The sequence below is a fragment of the Phocoena phocoena genome, chromosome 19 (assembly GCF_963924675.1).
Source record: "Phocoena phocoena chromosome 19, mPhoPho1.1, whole genome shotgun sequence".
Lineage (NCBI taxonomy): Eukaryota > Metazoa > Chordata > Mammalia > Artiodactyla > Phocoenidae > Phocoena > Phocoena phocoena.
Genome location: NC_089237.1, coordinates 54,392,042 through 54,408,683, shown reverse-complemented (window position 1 = coordinate 54,408,683; position 16,642 = coordinate 54,392,042). Strand labels below are relative to the sequence as shown.

The window sequence follows — 16,642 nt, the reverse complement described above, 5'->3', positions numbered from 1 at the left end:
TGTCTGCATTTATATTTATTTTTATTTGATCCGTGTAGTTCATTTGTTTTATAACCTGGTTTTTGTGCATAAAATGTAAACATTTTACCATGTCATTAAATATTCTTCTATAACAATATTTATGTGCCTGGGTATTAGACTGTATTGATACACCTTAATTTATGTAACAATCAATTACCAAAAGCTAGGCTATTTTTAATTTTTCAATATTATGTAGAGTTTAACAAGCACATAAAAAATTGATTCCCCTAAATAGATTTATAAGTTCAATGTGATTCCAATTCACACAATAAATAACAATATAACTTTATAAACCTTGACCAAAAATCTTAAAGTTAATCTAAAAGAAAACAATGAGAATGTTTTTTTAAAAAAATAAAAGATCATGAAGAATAAGAGGAGGGACTCACATTAGCTGATAATAAAATATTTCTTATAATTTCAACAATACAGATATGTAGAAAGAAGTCTTAAAGAATATCATAAACCAAAAGTTGGGAGTGTTGGGAAAAAATGATGAATTATAGGGCCTATTTATTGCTTTGGGTAACTCCCCTCACCTTCTTTTTTTACTGATGATATATTACTTTTGTAATGAGAAATGCCACAATAAATGTTACTAAATATAAAACGAAATAATTAAAGGCTGGTATAGTATTGTATAAATAGAAAAGAATAAAAGCTAATAAAATATTTTAATATAGAGTAAAATGTCATCTCTAATTAATTGGAGAAAGGATGGAGAATTTAATAAATGGTATTGGAACAATGGCTAACCACTTGAAAAGTGAAAATTAGGTCTGTACCTTATATAGTACCTGAAAATATATTTCAGGTGATTGGATTTTAGTGTAAAAAGAAAACCATAAAAAAACCTAAAAAATCTTCTATATGAATATTTATATAATTTCTGGACAGAAAAAAGAATTTTCTAAATATGATTTATAGAAGAAATGTGACATATCTGACCAAAAAAAAAAAGTTGTAGTATGTCAGACCTCACAAAATTCAAAGGCAAATGACACCCTTGAACACTTTTCCATTCACTGATGAAGGGAGACTACACTTAACAGTCTTAAACCATACTACCTATAATGTAATATTTGTATTCAAATAATACACAACAAATCTAGAAAATCACCCAATAGAACAGTAGTCAAGGGACATGAACAGAGAATTAATTACTATATGTCAGGCACTATTTTCAGTACTATGGATATAAGAATGAGTAAAAAGAACGAATACTTGTGTCTAAAATGCAGTTATTGGTCAATTAGAGAGGAATATTTTAATCAAAGTTTGAAGGGAAGGCCAGGATTAGATTACCATGACTGATGACACAGATAAAACTACGTTGTGTCCTACCTCAGCATTCATTTCTCACCTACCTTCTCTGTAAGAAAGGATCCATCCGGGTATTCAACATGTGATTTAACTATTTTCTGAACATCACATGCTTGATTTAAACAACCGTGGGTGGTCTGGACCCCTGGACAAGCATGTTGGGGACATGTGGCCAGGGCAGCAAGCCTCACGCTGGTGGTTGTATGTTAAGAGTGGATAAACCTGGGCTTCGAAGTGAAGATCACCTTGGTTCCAATATTGCCTCCATTAATTTTTAAAAATTTTAACTAATTATTTTAAAATTGTGGTAGACTATTGTCTACTACAGCCCCTGGGACCACCATTCTACTTTCTGTCTCTATGAATCTGACTACTCTAGGGACCTTGTGTAAGTGGAACTGTACAGTAGTTGTCCTTTTAGGACTGGCTTATTTACTTGGCACATTCATCTCAAGGTCTGCCCATGCTGTAGTGAAGGACAGAATTTCCTTCCTTTTCAAGGCTGAATAATATTTCATTGTATTGATACACCACATTCTGTTTATCCATTCGTCTGTTGATGGTCACTTGGATTACCTTCTACCATTTGGCTAGTGTGAATAACGCTGCTTTGAACATGGGTGTGCAAATATCCATTGCCTTTAAAACTGTGTACTCTTGGGGAAATTACTTAACTTGTGTGAAACTCTATTTCCTCAAATGAGAAAATGGTACCAAGAACACTAACCTCATTGGTCGTGTGGATTAAAAAGCATTTGAGGTAAAGCTCCTAACACCAAGACCAACACATATCGACCACCTAATAAGTGATCTCTGGCCCTCTCCCTCCTGCTCATTGCCCCATCCTATTTTTCTCATGTCTCCTAGAGACACAGAACAAGAATTGAGAACTGAAACTACAAAGCTAAGTTATAACAGAGTGAATGAAGCAGTGCGGGGAGAGGAGCTGAGGTCCATGAAGTGCGGTGGGTGCTGGTCAGACATTCTCCCTGTTGTTCATGTCCCTTGACGTGTGCAGTAACTCCCCCACCATGTACGGATAAAGCCACATGGCAGGTGCAAACGGTTCTGAAGGTTCCATAACTATCTCAGCTGCTAAGCACCCCACTGCAAATGTCCCATCGTTCCTCAGGAGAGAGACGCTTTACGTTCCCTGTGGTTCTGGGGCAGAGGTAGGAACAAAGGGTAGAAGAGAGCTAAGAGAGGCAGTTTTTGACTAAATGTGAGAAAGACTGTAAAACACAGAGCTGTCTGACAACGGAATAGGGTGCTTGGGAAGCAGGAAGTATTCCAGGAGAGATGGGAGGGTGAACCCCTGGGCTGGTGGAAGAAGGACTCAGAAATGGGTCGGGAGGCTGACGCTTATGATTTCTAATGAGAAAGAAAACACATGTTATACTGAGTGAAGCAAGTCAGACAGAGAAACATAAATATCATATGATATCGCTTATATGTGGAATCTAAAAAAATGGTACAAATGAACTTATTTACCAAACAGAAATAGAGTCACAAATGTAGAAAATAAACTTATAGTTACCAGTGGGGAAGGGGGGAGGGACAAAATGGGAGATTGGGATTGACATATACACACTACTGCATATAAAATAGATAGCAATAAGGACCTACTGTGTAGCACAGGGAACTCTACTCAATACTCTCTAATGACCTATATGGGAAAAGAATCTAAAAAAAAGTGGAGATATGTATCCACTTTGCTGATCCACTTTGCTGTACAGCAGAAACTAACACAACACTATAAACCAACTGTACTCCAATAAAAATAAAGATAAAAATATGAAAAAGAAAGAAAAGCAGAGACTCAGTACTCAAGCATCTCTCACTGAGACATTTCCTAAAGCGAGAGGAAAAACAGGAGAGAACTCCTGGAGGAACCAGGAGGGTAGAAACAATCCACAGCGGCTTAAACCCTGCTCATCACATTTTTTCCCTCTGCATAAACGGCAAGGTGGGAACTTCTGTGCACAGCCACCTACCCCTTCTGGCCAATCTGGGTGACCTGGAGGTCCTCGCCATACTTGTTCTTGATCCATTTGATGCCTTGTAGCTGAGGGTCCACCATGAGTGGCCAGCGCTCGCAGCTGAGGAGGATGGTGGCATTCTCCGTGGACATGCGGTCTGCAGGGAGGCCCCTGCAGGCCAGGCAGCCACGTCGGCATCATCCGTCAGCATTCTCAGGGGATCTAGGTTGGGGGTCACTGGGATGGGAACCTGGTGGCGAAGAAAGGCCACACACGCTCAGAACAGAAGCGTGCGCTCTCAGCTGGGGGTGGGGTCTGCAGCTCACTCAAAGGACAGAACTCCTCTAAAAGAAAGACCAAAATCCCCCTGAGGAGCACTTTCCTGGCTGTGTCATTATTCCTGGAAGCAGGTTTTCTTAACGTCCTGATAGTCTTTTTTCTCTTGATGGATGAACAGCAGAGAAATTCTGCCCGTGTCATCCTCTGTTCTTCAGTATATTCACCCAAGTCAAATGTCTACCATAGATCATTTGTATCTTAATCAACAGCCTCCATCGCCCTCGCCCAAGTTAGCAGGGTCACTTCCTGCTACATTTCTATGCTTCACAGACCAGGCCCACACCAGCCCGTACTGACCACCCTCTCCTCTCAGCATCACCACTTGCCGCTGATGCCCAGCTTGCAAACGACTGCAGACGCTCCCCTTCCCCCTGCCATGGACAACCCCACCCCCTGGAAGGGCTGCTTGAGGACTTCTCCCACACTGGGAGGCCCAGGAACAAACCACCAGGCCTGGGAATGTCTCCCCTTGGTCTCTGTCCCCCCTGGGAACCCTTCCTTTTCTTCTCGTTGACCTCTCTCAGCTCATTTAATTCTTCTTCAAGTAATTGTTTTCATTAGAAACACATATACTTTTTAAAACACTGGGGTAAAATTCACATTCCCTAACCATTTTAGAGTGCACAAGTCAATGGTATTTAGTACTTTCACGATGTGCAACCATCAGCTCTATCTCGTTCCAAAACATTTTCTTCACCCCAAAAGGAAGCCCCAAGTCTATCAGCAGTCACTCCCTATTCCCTGCTACCCCCAGTTCTCAGGAGCCTCTAATCTGCTTTCTGCCTATATGGATTTACCTATTCTGGATGTTTCACATAAATGGAATCATACAATACGTGACCTTTTGTGTCTGGCTGCTTTCACTTAGAATGCTTTCGAGGTTCACACATATGCCCTTTAACCTCTCCAACTTTCTCTTCTCTGCAGTTCGTCTTCCCAGTTATCTCAGGAAAACCTCTCCAGACCATCTCCTTTCCCTTTAATTACACCTGCTAAGGGTACAAATGGCCAGTGCTATACCTTCGAGCAAACCTCAAAAGGGAAACCAGCCACTGGAGGTTCTTATCCTGGGATCAGAAGTGTATTTCAATAGAATTGTTTTCCTTTGTAATCATATGCATTCTACTTTATACACTAAAAAACATTACTGTGAGAAGGATTCCATAGGTGTTACCAGACTGCCAAAGGGGTTTGTGGCATAAAAATACTTAAGTATCTTAAGATGGGTCACAAATCAAGCCTTGGTATATTTAAGAAAATTGAAATGGTATCAAGTATCTTTTCTGACCACAATGCTATGAGACTAGATTAAATTACAGGAAAAATACTGTAAAAAATACAAACACATGGAGGCTAAATAATATGCTACTAAATAACCAAGAGATCATTGAAGAAATCAAAGAGGAAATCAAAAACTACCTGGAAACAAATGACAATGAAAACACGATGACCCAAAACCTATGGGATGCAGCAAAAGCAGTCCTAAGAGGGAAATTTATAGCAATACAATCCTACCTCAAGAAACAAGAAACATCTCAAATAAACAACCTGACCTTACACCTAAAGCAATTAGAGAAAGAAGAACCAAAAAACCCCAAAGTTAGCAGAAGGAAAGAAATCATAAAGATCAGATCAAAAATAAATGAAAAAGAAATGAAGGAAACAATAGCTAAGATCAATAAAACTAAAAGCTGGCTCTTTGAGAAGATAAACAAAATTGATAAACCACTAGCCAGACTCATCAAGAAAGAAAGAGAGAAGACTCAAATCAATAGAATTAGAAATGAAAAAGGAGAAGTAACAACTGACACTGCAGAATACAAAGGATCAAGAGAGATTACTACAAGTAAGTATATGCCAGTAAAATGGAAAACCTGGAAGAAATGGACAAATTCTTAGAAATGCACAACCTCCTAAGACTGAACCAGGAAGAAATAGAAAATATAAACAGACCAATCACAAGCACTAAAATTGAAACTGTGATTAAAAATCTTCCAACAAAAGCCCAGGACCAGATGGATTCATAGGTGAATTCTATCAAACATTTAGAGAGCTAACATCTATCCTTCTCAAACTCTTCCAAAATATAGCAGAGGGAGGAACACTCCCAAACTCATTCTATGAGGCCACCATCACCCTGATACCAAAACCAGACAAGGATGTCACAAAGAAAGAAAACTACAGGCCAATATCACTGATGAACATAGATGCAAAAATCCTCAACAAAATACTAGCAAACAGAATCCAACAGCACATTGAAAGGATCATACAACATGATAAAGTGGGGTTTATCCCAGGAATGCAAGGATTCTTCAATATATGCAAATCAATCAATGTGATAAACCATATTAACAAACTGAAGGAGAAAAACCATATGATCATCTCAATAGATGCAGAAAAAGCTTTCAACAAAATTCAACACCGATTTATGATAAAAACTCTCCAGAAAGTAGGCATAGAAGGAATTTACCTCAACATAATCAAGGCCATATATGACAAACCCACAGCCAACATTGTTCTCAATGGTGAAAAACTGAAACCATTTCCACTAAGATCAGGAACAAGACAAGGCTGCCCACTCTCACCACTATTATTCAACATAGTTTTGGAAGTTTTAGCCACAGCAGTCAGAGAAGAAAAAGAAATAAAAGGAATCTAAATTGGAAAAGAAGAAGTAAAACTGTCACTGTTTGCAGATGACATGATACTATACATAGAGAATCCTAAAGATGCTACCAGAAAACTACTAGAGCTAATCAATGAATTTGGTAAAGTAGCAGGATACAAGATTAATGCACAGAAATCTCTTGCATTCCTATACACTAATGACGAAAAATCTGAAAGAGAAATTAAGGAAACACTCCCATTTACCATTGCAACAAAAAGAATAAAATACCTAGGAATAAACCTACCTAAGGAGACAAAAAACCTGTATGCAGTAAACTATAAGACACTAATGAAAGAAATTAAAGATGATACAAACAGATGGAGAGATATACCATGTTCATGGATTGGAAGAATCAGCATTGTGAAAATAACTATACTATCCAAAGCAATCTACAGATTCAATGCAATCCCTATCAAACTACCAATGGCATTTTTCACAGAACTAGAACAAAAAATTTCACAATTTGTATGGAAACACAGAAGACCCCGAATAACCAAAGAAATCTTGAGAAAGAAAAACGGAGCTGGAGGAATCAGGTTCCCTGACTTCAGACTATACTGCAAAGCTACAGTAATCAAGACAGTATGGTAGTGGCACAAAAACAGAAATATAGATCAATGGAACAGGATAGAAAGCCCAGAGATAAACCCATGCACCTATGGTTACCTTATCTTTGACAAAGGGGCAAGAATATACAATGGAGAAAAGACAGTCTCTTCAATAAGTGGTGCTGGGAAAACTGGACAGCTACATGTAAAAGAATGAAATTACAACACTCCCTAACACCATACACAAAAATAAACTCAAAATGGATTAAAGACCTAAATGTAAGGCCAGACACTATAAAACTCTTAGAGGAAAACATAGGCAGAATACTCTATGACATACATCACAGCAAGACCTTTTTTGACCCACCTCCTAGAGAAATGGAAATAAAAACAAAAACAAACAAATGGGACCTAATGAAGCTTAAAAACTTTTGGACAGCAAAGGAAACCATAAACAAGACGAAAAGACAACCCTCAGAATGGGAGAAAATATTTGCAGATGAAACAACTGACAAAGGATTAATCTCCAAAACATACAGGCAGCTCATGCAGCTCAATAACAAAAAAACAAACAACCCAATCCAAAACTGGGCAGAAGATCTAAATAGACATTTCTCCAAAGAAGATATACAGATTGCCAGCAAACACATGAAAGAATGCTCAACATTACTAATATTTAGAGAAATGCAAATCAAAACTACAATGAGGTATCACCTCACACCAGTCAAAATGGCCATCATCAAAAAATCTACAAACAGTAAATGCTGTAGAGGTTGTGGAGAGAAGGGGACCCTCTTGCACTGTTGGTGGGAATGTAAATTGATACAGCCACTATGGAGAACAATATGGAGGTTCCTTAAAAAACTAAAAATAGGGCTTCCCCGGTGGCACAGTGGTTGAGGGTCCACCTGCTGATGCAGGGAACGCGGGTTCGTGCCCCGGTCCAGGAGGGTCCCACGTGCCGTGGAGCGGCTGGGCCTGTGAGCCATGGCCGCTGAGCCTGCCTGTCCGGAGCCTGTGCTCTGCAGTGGGAGAGGCCACAGCAGTGAGAGGCCCACGTACAGCAAAAAAAAAAAAAAAAAAAAAAAAAAAAAAAAAAAACTAAAAATAGAGCTCCCATATGACCCAGAAATCCCACTACTGGGCATATACCCTGAGAAAACCATAATTCAAAAAGAGTCATGTACCACAATGTTCATTGTAGCTCTTATTTACGATAGCCAGGACCAGGACATGGAAGCAACCTAAGTGTCCATCGACAGATGAATGGATAAAGAAGATGTGGCACATATATACAATGGAATATTACTCAGCCATAAAAAGAAACGAAATTGAGTTATTTGTAGTGAGGTGGATGGACCTAGAGTCTGTCATACAGAGTGAAGTAAGTCAGAAAGAGAAAAACAAATACCATATGCTAACACACATATATGGAATCTAAAGGAAAAAAAAAATGGTATGAAGAACCTAGGGGAAGGACAGGAAAAAAGACGCAAATGTAGAGATTGGACTTGAGGACACGGGGAGGGTGGAGGGTAAGCTGGGACGAAGTGAGAGAATGGCATGGACTTATATATACTACCAAAATCGATAGCTAGTGGGAAGCAGCTGCACAGCATAGGGAGATCAGCTCGGTGCTTTGTGACCACCTAGAGGGGTGGGATAGGGAGAGTGGGAGGGAGACACAAGAGGGAGGAGATATGGGGATATATATATAGCTGATTCACTTTGTTATAAAGCAGAAACTAACACAGCATTGTAAAGCAATTATACTCCTATAAAGATGTTAAAAAAAATGAGTCATGTACCACAATGTTCATTGTAGCTCTTATTTACAATAGCCAGGACATGGAAGCAACCTAAGTGTCCATCGACAGATGAATGGATAAAGAAGATGTGGCACATATATACAATGGAACATTACTCAGCCATGAAAAGAAATGAAATTGAGTTATTTGTAGTGAGGTGAATGGTCCTAGAGTCTGTCATAAAGAGTGAAGTAAATCAGAAAGAGAAAAACAAATACCGTATGCTAACAAATACATATGGAATCTAAAAAAAAAAAAAAAGGTTCTGAAGAACCTAGGGACAGGACAGGAATAAAGATGCAGACGTAGAGAATGGACTTGAGGACACGGGAAGGGGGAAGGTACGCTGGGACGAAGTGAGAGAGTGGCACTGATATATATACACTACCAAATGTAAAATAGATAGCTAGTGGGAAGCAGCCGCATAGCACAGGGGGATCAGCTCAGTGCTCTGTGTCCACCTAGAGGGGTGGGATAGGGAGGGTCGGAGGGAGACGCAAGAGGGAGGCGATATGGAGATATATGTACATGTATAGCTGATTCACTTTGTTATACAGCAGAAACTAACATACCATTGTAAAGCAATTATACTCCAATAAAGATGTTAAAAAAATTAAAAATAGAACTACCAAATGATCCAGGAATTCTACTTCTGGTTATATATCTGAAGGAAATGAAATCACTGTCTCAAAGAGATATCTGCACCTCATGTTCATTGCAGAATTATCCACAATAGCCAAGCTATGGGAACAGCCTAAGTGTCTGTCAACGAATTAATGGATAAAGAATCATGGTGTGCATATATATATATGACATATGAATCATATATATATGTATGTATATATATGAATGACACATATACCATGGAATATTATTGAGCCATGAGAAAGAAGGAAATCCTGCCATTTGCAACAACATGGATGGACCTTGAGGGCGTTATGCTAAGTGAAATAAGTCAGACTGAGAAAGACAAATACTGTATGATCTCACTTATATGTGCAATCTAAAAAAGCCAAACTCACAGAAACAGAGTGTAGAATGGTAGTTGCCAGGGGCTGGGGGTGGGGGAAACGGGGAGATGTTGGTCAAAGTGTACAAACTTTCATTATAAGAAAAGTTCTGGGATTCTAATGTACAGCATGGTGATTACAGTTAATACTGTATTGTACACTTGAAAGTTTCTAAGAGAGTAGATCTTAAATGTTCTCATCACAAAAAAGAAATGGTATTGTGTGAGGTGATGGAAGTATTAACTAAGCTACTGTGGTAATCATTTCACAATATATGTGCATCAAATCAACACATCGTACATCTTAAAGTTACACAATGTTACCTGTCAATTATATCTCAATAAAGCAGAAAAAAATTATTAAAAAAAAAAACAGGAATAAAGGCACAGACCTACTAGAGAATGGACTTGAGGACACGGGGAGCGGGAAGGGTAAGCTGAGACAAAGCGAGAGAGTGGCATGGACATATATACACTACCAAATGTAAAATAGATAGCTAGTGGGAAGCAGCTGCATAGCACAGGGAGATCAGCTTGGTGCTTTGTGACCACCTAGAGGGGCGGGATAGGGAGGGTGGGAGGGAGGGAGACGCAAGAGGGAGGAGATATGGGAACATATGTATATGTATAACTGATTCACTTTGTTATAAAGCAGAAACTAACACACCATTGTAAAGCAATTATAGTCCAATAAAGATGTAAAAAACAAAAATTGCTTAAGAGCCGCAAACAAAGCCAGAAAAACCCTTGCTGGGCGGCCACTGGGCTCCTCATCTTCATTCGCTCAGCTAATGATCGTCCTTTTAAAAATTTCCTTTTCCACAAGTGTTGAAGGAGAATAAATAACAGCTTTATCTTTTGTTTATTTCCCAATGCTGTAAGTTTTTAAACCACTGTTCAGCAAATCATCAGGTGAATGAGATTTTATGAGCTGATCTGTTAAGCCAACCACCGCTAGACGGTATGGGCTTTGTGTTCCAAGGAAACACCTACAAATGAATTCTAGAATATAACCCTTACTGTACGTGGTGAACTTTCTGTGCTGACTCTCACGGCAGCTGCTTTTTATAACTCTCATCTCATCCACTGGACTCTGTTCTGCCAACAACCTGGTCTTGAGCGTCTTCTGTACCTCCTTCCAGTGGCGTGTAGGGCAGGTTGAAGACTCAGTGAATATTTGTTCATTGAGGACTGTGAGTGATGTGAAAGTGTCAAGATGTAACACATCCTGATCCCTCTTCAGCTGGGAACTAGCATTTCCCCATTTCATCATGTCAGCGTAGAGGGAGGAGTTGGGAGTAACGTCCTCCCACTCACACTGAGAACTGAGTACACATGACCAGATAAGCTGCTTTCATGAAGGGTGTCTGTGGGTCACAGACACAGACGGGGGAGCTTTGGGGCCCGGTAACAAGGTGCGGTGCAGCATTTGGGGAATGCTCCTCCAAACTTGTGCTACGAAGTTTGGCACAAGAGCAGGAAGGCTGGAGGGAGATACAGGATGCGTTTGGGGCCTCTTGGGTTTTATAGTTTTGAGGAGTGTCAGGAGACAGCCTGGGGGCGGTGGACCGGCGTTCCCATGGAGACCCAGGAAGAGGAGAGGTGCCGTGCTCAGGTGGCCTGGACGGCAGTGGAGGACAGTGCAGGGCAGTGTGGGAGGACATGGGCGCACAGGTCTCCTTCCTGGGTCTCAGCGGTCACTAGGGGATACTCAGGTGGTTGTGGGGGAAAGAACGCAAGTAGGGACTCAGAGGTTTGTGTTATTACTGTCACATGAGCTCCCTGGTCCCCACAGGCTGGTGGCGTCAGGACAGATGCAGGCTGGACTTACCTGCAGCTGGCTCAGGTAGGGTCTCCAGGTCCCATCCATGAGGCTCTGCCGATATTTCTTTGTAAAGAAGCCCAGGTACGAAATGAAAGCCGCAGTAAGTAAAACGTCTCCACATAATTTCCTTTCCTGTTGTTTGAAGTTCTGCACAGTTTCTGTCCACCTCACGTTTTCAGAGGCCAGTTCTCCCACCTATCATTTCAAAGAGCAGAGAGGGGAGAAGACACGTCATACCACAGGCTACAGAGCCACAATTCAGCCACGGAGAATGCATGGCTCACGCTTCACAGCAGGAGACTCAGGACATCATTTATGTGGCCCTTCTGATCAATGAGGGGGGGCGGGGGGCGCGGTTTGTACCGGCTACAGTGAACACTGCAGTCAACGAGCCCCTGTTCTCTGCTCTGTGTTACGTGGGCTGTGGAGAGACAGGTCCTGAATGCAGCCTTCCAGGCTCTGCCTTGACAGGTGTGGAGATGAATATGCCCACCTCGAAGAGCCGTGAAGAGGATTTAGTGTGACCATGTGTGTTCATCACTTGGTACCGTGTCTGGTCCTCAAAACGTAACAGAAAATCATGTACCTCTCTCTTCTCCTCCAAATGCTGGAGATGTGAAAGTAAATAAAATCAATTGCACTATAAATAATTCACAGTGGGTGGGGAGATCGGCGTGGTAATTAAGACACGGAGTCAGATGCACTGAAACACGGGTGTGTGCAAAGTACAAGACTGCAGAGCAGGGCCCGACTCTGCAGGGCCCACGTTGGGGGGCGCCCTCTCCCAGAGGATAGACACTGTCTACAGAGGACTGTGAGGTGGGCTGTTCGGTGAAGCTCGGCTTTTGTGCTGTGACTGATCCCTTTTTCTTCCTGGAAAGATGGCATCCTAGGATGTCAGAGCTGGGAGACCTGAGGGACTTGCCCACCGACCATTCCCACGCCATCTTAGATCACACAGATAAAGACCAGAAAGTCGAAGTGTCCTGTCTTCTGACACTTCAACCACCCCAGGTTGGTGGGGACAGGGATGGCTTCAGAGCTGACCTGTCCTGAGTCCTAGAGCAGAGCTCCACCTGCCTCCTACGAGGACCAACGCAAAAAAGGCTCCAGCTGGGCAGAGAGAGGCCGCGCAAAATTCTGGAAACCAAACAGGGATCTGAACGGAAGACAGGACAGCGGGGAGGTCCTGACTGCTTCCTGCATGTTAGTGCACGAGCTGTCGCTAGACCACACCATTCAGTGAAGACGATCATCCCAGAGCTCTGCAGCAGCAGGTTCAACAAACAGGGCACAGACACACCTGAGGCTTCACCTCTTGTTACTGGAGCACGACCGATTCAGTGACTGTTATGACTAATTTCTCCCTGAACTAGGAAACCTGGCTTTGTTATATACATAAATGGGGGCTGGAATAAATGGGAAAAGGGATCGATTCCACTTCTTTTCATTGGGGAGGAAAGTGCTGTAAAAGGCTCTCGATAAAGAGAAATCACATCCCGTGGACACTGCTTTGCAGGCTCTTAGCTGATTCATGATGAGAAATATAAACCATGGGGGATTAAAAAGGCTACACATCCCCTGACCCTCCTCTCAGCAGGAGCTGGTGTCTGTGCTCCCCCTCCCTGGATCTGTCACTGCTTTGACCAGTAGACGCAGAGGAAGGATGTTGAGTTGGGTTTTGGTCCCAGGCCTTAAGAGAGTAGGACCTTCTACTTCCTGCCCTTGGAACACTTGCTCTTAGAGCCCTGAGTGGCCGTGTAAATGACCGTCTTGCTGGAGAGACCAAGGTTATGGTTAGCAATGTTCAGGGTCAACCATCTGTCTTGTTCTTTTCTGCTTCTCTCTCAGTGCCTCATCCTGTCCACACCCTTATTATCAAATATCCCACAGGTAAGAGCTTCAGGGTTTGCCTGTCGAATGCTAGCTTTGTCACTGAATGCTCCCTCTGGCTGACGCACTTGTATGTAAGCACGTCACACCTCTCGTAAGCTTCCTGATCCATCCAGTGCCCCAGTCTCCCGACCATCCCTGTGGGAAATCTCCTTTGACCAGACCAGGGTGGGCATTCACGCTCTTCTCAGGAGTCAGTCCCTGCAGCCCAGAGCATTTTATTATTTGCCCCCTAGTCAAAGCGGCACTCAGCTGCTCATCTATTAATATTTTGCACCTCTGCGGCACCTGACAATCTCAGCTCGTGTAATTAAAGCCCGCCGAAGAGGTTCACACTCACCAGGCGGTTTGCAAGGGAGATGGTGCCTGCAGTCGCTTCAGCTTCTTGCTGACATTTGAGTTTGTCAGCTGTTGCTTTCTCAAACTTGGCCGTGAGTTTGGCCAGGTTTTCATTAAGGTGCTGTTTAGGAAGGAACACAACGTCTGTCAGTAGTTCCAGTGCTTCAGAGATAGGGTTCACGGGTAGGGGATTTCTAAGGAAGGCCTCCTGAGGGGGAGCTGTAAGGGACTGGGGAAGGCGGGCAGGGAGGGGAAGGAAGGCAAACTAGGGGGGCCCTCACGTGGATACCAGTGGAAGTCCAGAGGGTCCCGACGCAAGTGAGAAGACTGAGCTTTTCTATCCAGCACCTCAGTCATTGGTCCAGGACCAGGAGGGGTGACGCACAAGGAGGGAGAGGCTTAAATTCTGTCTCTCCCTGTATTGGGGAAAAGGGGTTCCAGTAGCCTGACAAAAAAGTACAAGTGCTGCTTTTAGAAGCAAAATCTCACTGAAGCCTGAGGAGGCCTGAAAATGGCCAGTAGGATCCCAGGGTGGGGGTGCTGGGAGGAGCACACACCGTCTGCTGCGGCTGGTTCGTGGGTTGGAATTGGGCTGTCTGCAACCTATGTCTGCCCTTTGCTTTTTTTTTTAATTAAAAAAATAAATTCATTTAATTAATTAATTAATTAATTTAGGCTGCGTTGGGTCTGTGTTGCTGCGCACAGGCTTTCTCTAGCTGTGGTGAGCGGGGGCCACTCTTCGTTGCGGTGCGCGGGCTTCTCACTGCGGAGTGCGGGCTCTAGGTGCACGCGCTTCAGTAGTTGTGGCTTGAGGGCTCTAGAGCGCAGGCTCAGTAGTTGTGGTGCACGGGCTCAGTTGCTCCACGGCATGTGGGATCTTCCCAGATCAGGATTGAACTTGTGTCTCCTGCACTGGCAGGTGGATTCTTAACCGCTGCGCCACCAGGGTAGTCCCCTCCCTTTGCTTTAAGGTCCCAGGAGTGCAAGACAACTTCACTTGACCTCATCGATTCTCTCCAATTATCCCGAAGTAGAGGAACATTTTTAAAAACGACACGGTTTCAATTTTTTCTAAATTTATCAAGAATTTAGAATTCAAGTGCACAGTCTTTGTTGCCCCCATGATGCATATTTGCATACACAAAGACACCTGGGCACATGGCAGACACCTCCAGATATGTCTCATGTCTATGCAATAACAGGGCTTCAGGCTGCTTTGTCAGTCATTACCAAGTCACAAGAGAAAGAAATGAAGGGCCAAGTTTATATAGCCAAGCAGCTTAAGAACTAGGTGGTGAGCCATCCAATTGACAATGGCAGGCTGGCCACGTTCATTTACTCTTCTTCCCGAGACTTCTCTAAAATGGTTATGAAGCAGTTTAAAAAGTCATAAGCCCATAACATCAAGCAAATATTGAGGGCCACTGGAGGGTGAGGGATTCCAACAGATCTATGGAAGACCACAGATAGAGCAGTGGAAAGGGCTGGAGCAGGGCAGAGGACACTGCAACGTACAGCAGAAGCTGAGCAGCTCTGCAGAGCCTCACATACACTGGGGATTTGGAAATGTCAGGTGAGCTGCAGGGGGATGTTGAAAATAAGACAGTCAACTGGAAGCCTTTTGATCCTCCACTCCACATCTCCATCCCCATGCAATGCCACCAGGCACCTGTGTCACCAGCAGGAGAGTCAACAGTGGCAGAGAAAGGATACCATGTTCTGGCATTTAAGATGCATCCAGCAAACTAATGCATACAGAATGGATAAACAAGGTCCTATTGTATATAGGGATCTATATTCAAAATCCTGTGATAAACCATAATGGAAAAGAATATTAAAAAGTATGTATATACATATATATATATAACTGAATCACTTTGCTGTAGAGCAGAACTAAATACAACAAGTAATAGGATGCATCCACCATAACTCATCCGATCTAGAAAACAAATCCTGCCAGTCTGCCAGATCTGCTCTTGTCTGCAGAGCTATACTCTGCTTTCGATCACTACTCTTGTAAACATGAAAAGACAAGAAGACATTTGATTAAAGCCTAGATTAAAGGTAGACAAGAAGGAAAAAATGACCTGGGAAAAAGAAAGAACTTCAGTCAAAAAAACGGCAACAAAGCATAAAACCCTTCATAAGTAGTTTCTCTGGGAGATTCAAGATGTTTCATCCATAAAACAAGAGGATGCTAATAAAAGGAAAAGAGAACAACAACAAAGTAAACTTGTGGAAATAATCTTTATTGTTAATGTAAAAAATAATAAATTCAATAAATTAAAAGATGAATTTGAGGAAATCTAAATAGAATAAGAAAGCATAAAGTGACAAAAAGATAAGAGAAAATAGATGACCCATCAGAAGGTCCAATATCCAACCAATATGCATTCCAGAAAATGAAATTAAAAAGGAAACAGAAGGGAGATATTAAATCACCTTGTGGAACTGAAGAAAATAAGTCTCTGCATGCCAAGCACAATGAATAAAGAAAGAATGGCAGCTAAGCACGTCAATGTAAAGTTTCAGACACCAAGAAGAAAGAAAAAATTGAAAGACTTCCAGAAAGGCAGAAATACAGTGTATCCAGACTGTTCATCAGACTTCTCACCAGACAAAAAGATAAAGCATTCAGTGTTCTAAGGGAAAAAATTAGCCTCAGAATTTAATACGCAGCAAAATAGTCAATTCAGTTTAAAAATAAAAAGATACGTCCAGACTGGAACATTAGAAAATTTACCTCTTATGGAACATTTCTGAGAAAGTTACTTAAGAACAAGCCATAGCAAAATGAGAGAAGAAAGAAGCCATGGGGTCCAGAAGTCATTGGAACGAACCCAAGAGAGCAGTGAACGTGATTACTCTCCAAAACTGTTTGGAGCTTTGA

At 42.1% G+C, this 16,642-nt stretch overlaps 1 protein-coding gene across 1 annotated transcript in view; it reads right to left on the bottom strand.

Annotated features, from left to right (window-relative positions):
- The window catches only part of DNAH9 (dynein axonemal heavy chain 9), a 300,462-nt gene that overhangs the window by 60,267 nt on the left and 223,553 nt on the right, over window positions 1-16,642 (bottom strand). Inside the window, 5 exon segments of the mRNA XM_065896659.1 lie at window positions 1,674-1,710; window positions 3,339-3,498; window positions 3,501-3,573; window positions 11,527-11,715; window positions 13,754-13,873. Coding sequence (XP_065752731.1) covers window positions 1,674-1,710; window positions 3,339-3,498; window positions 3,501-3,573; window positions 11,527-11,715; window positions 13,754-13,873 — 579 coding nt within the window.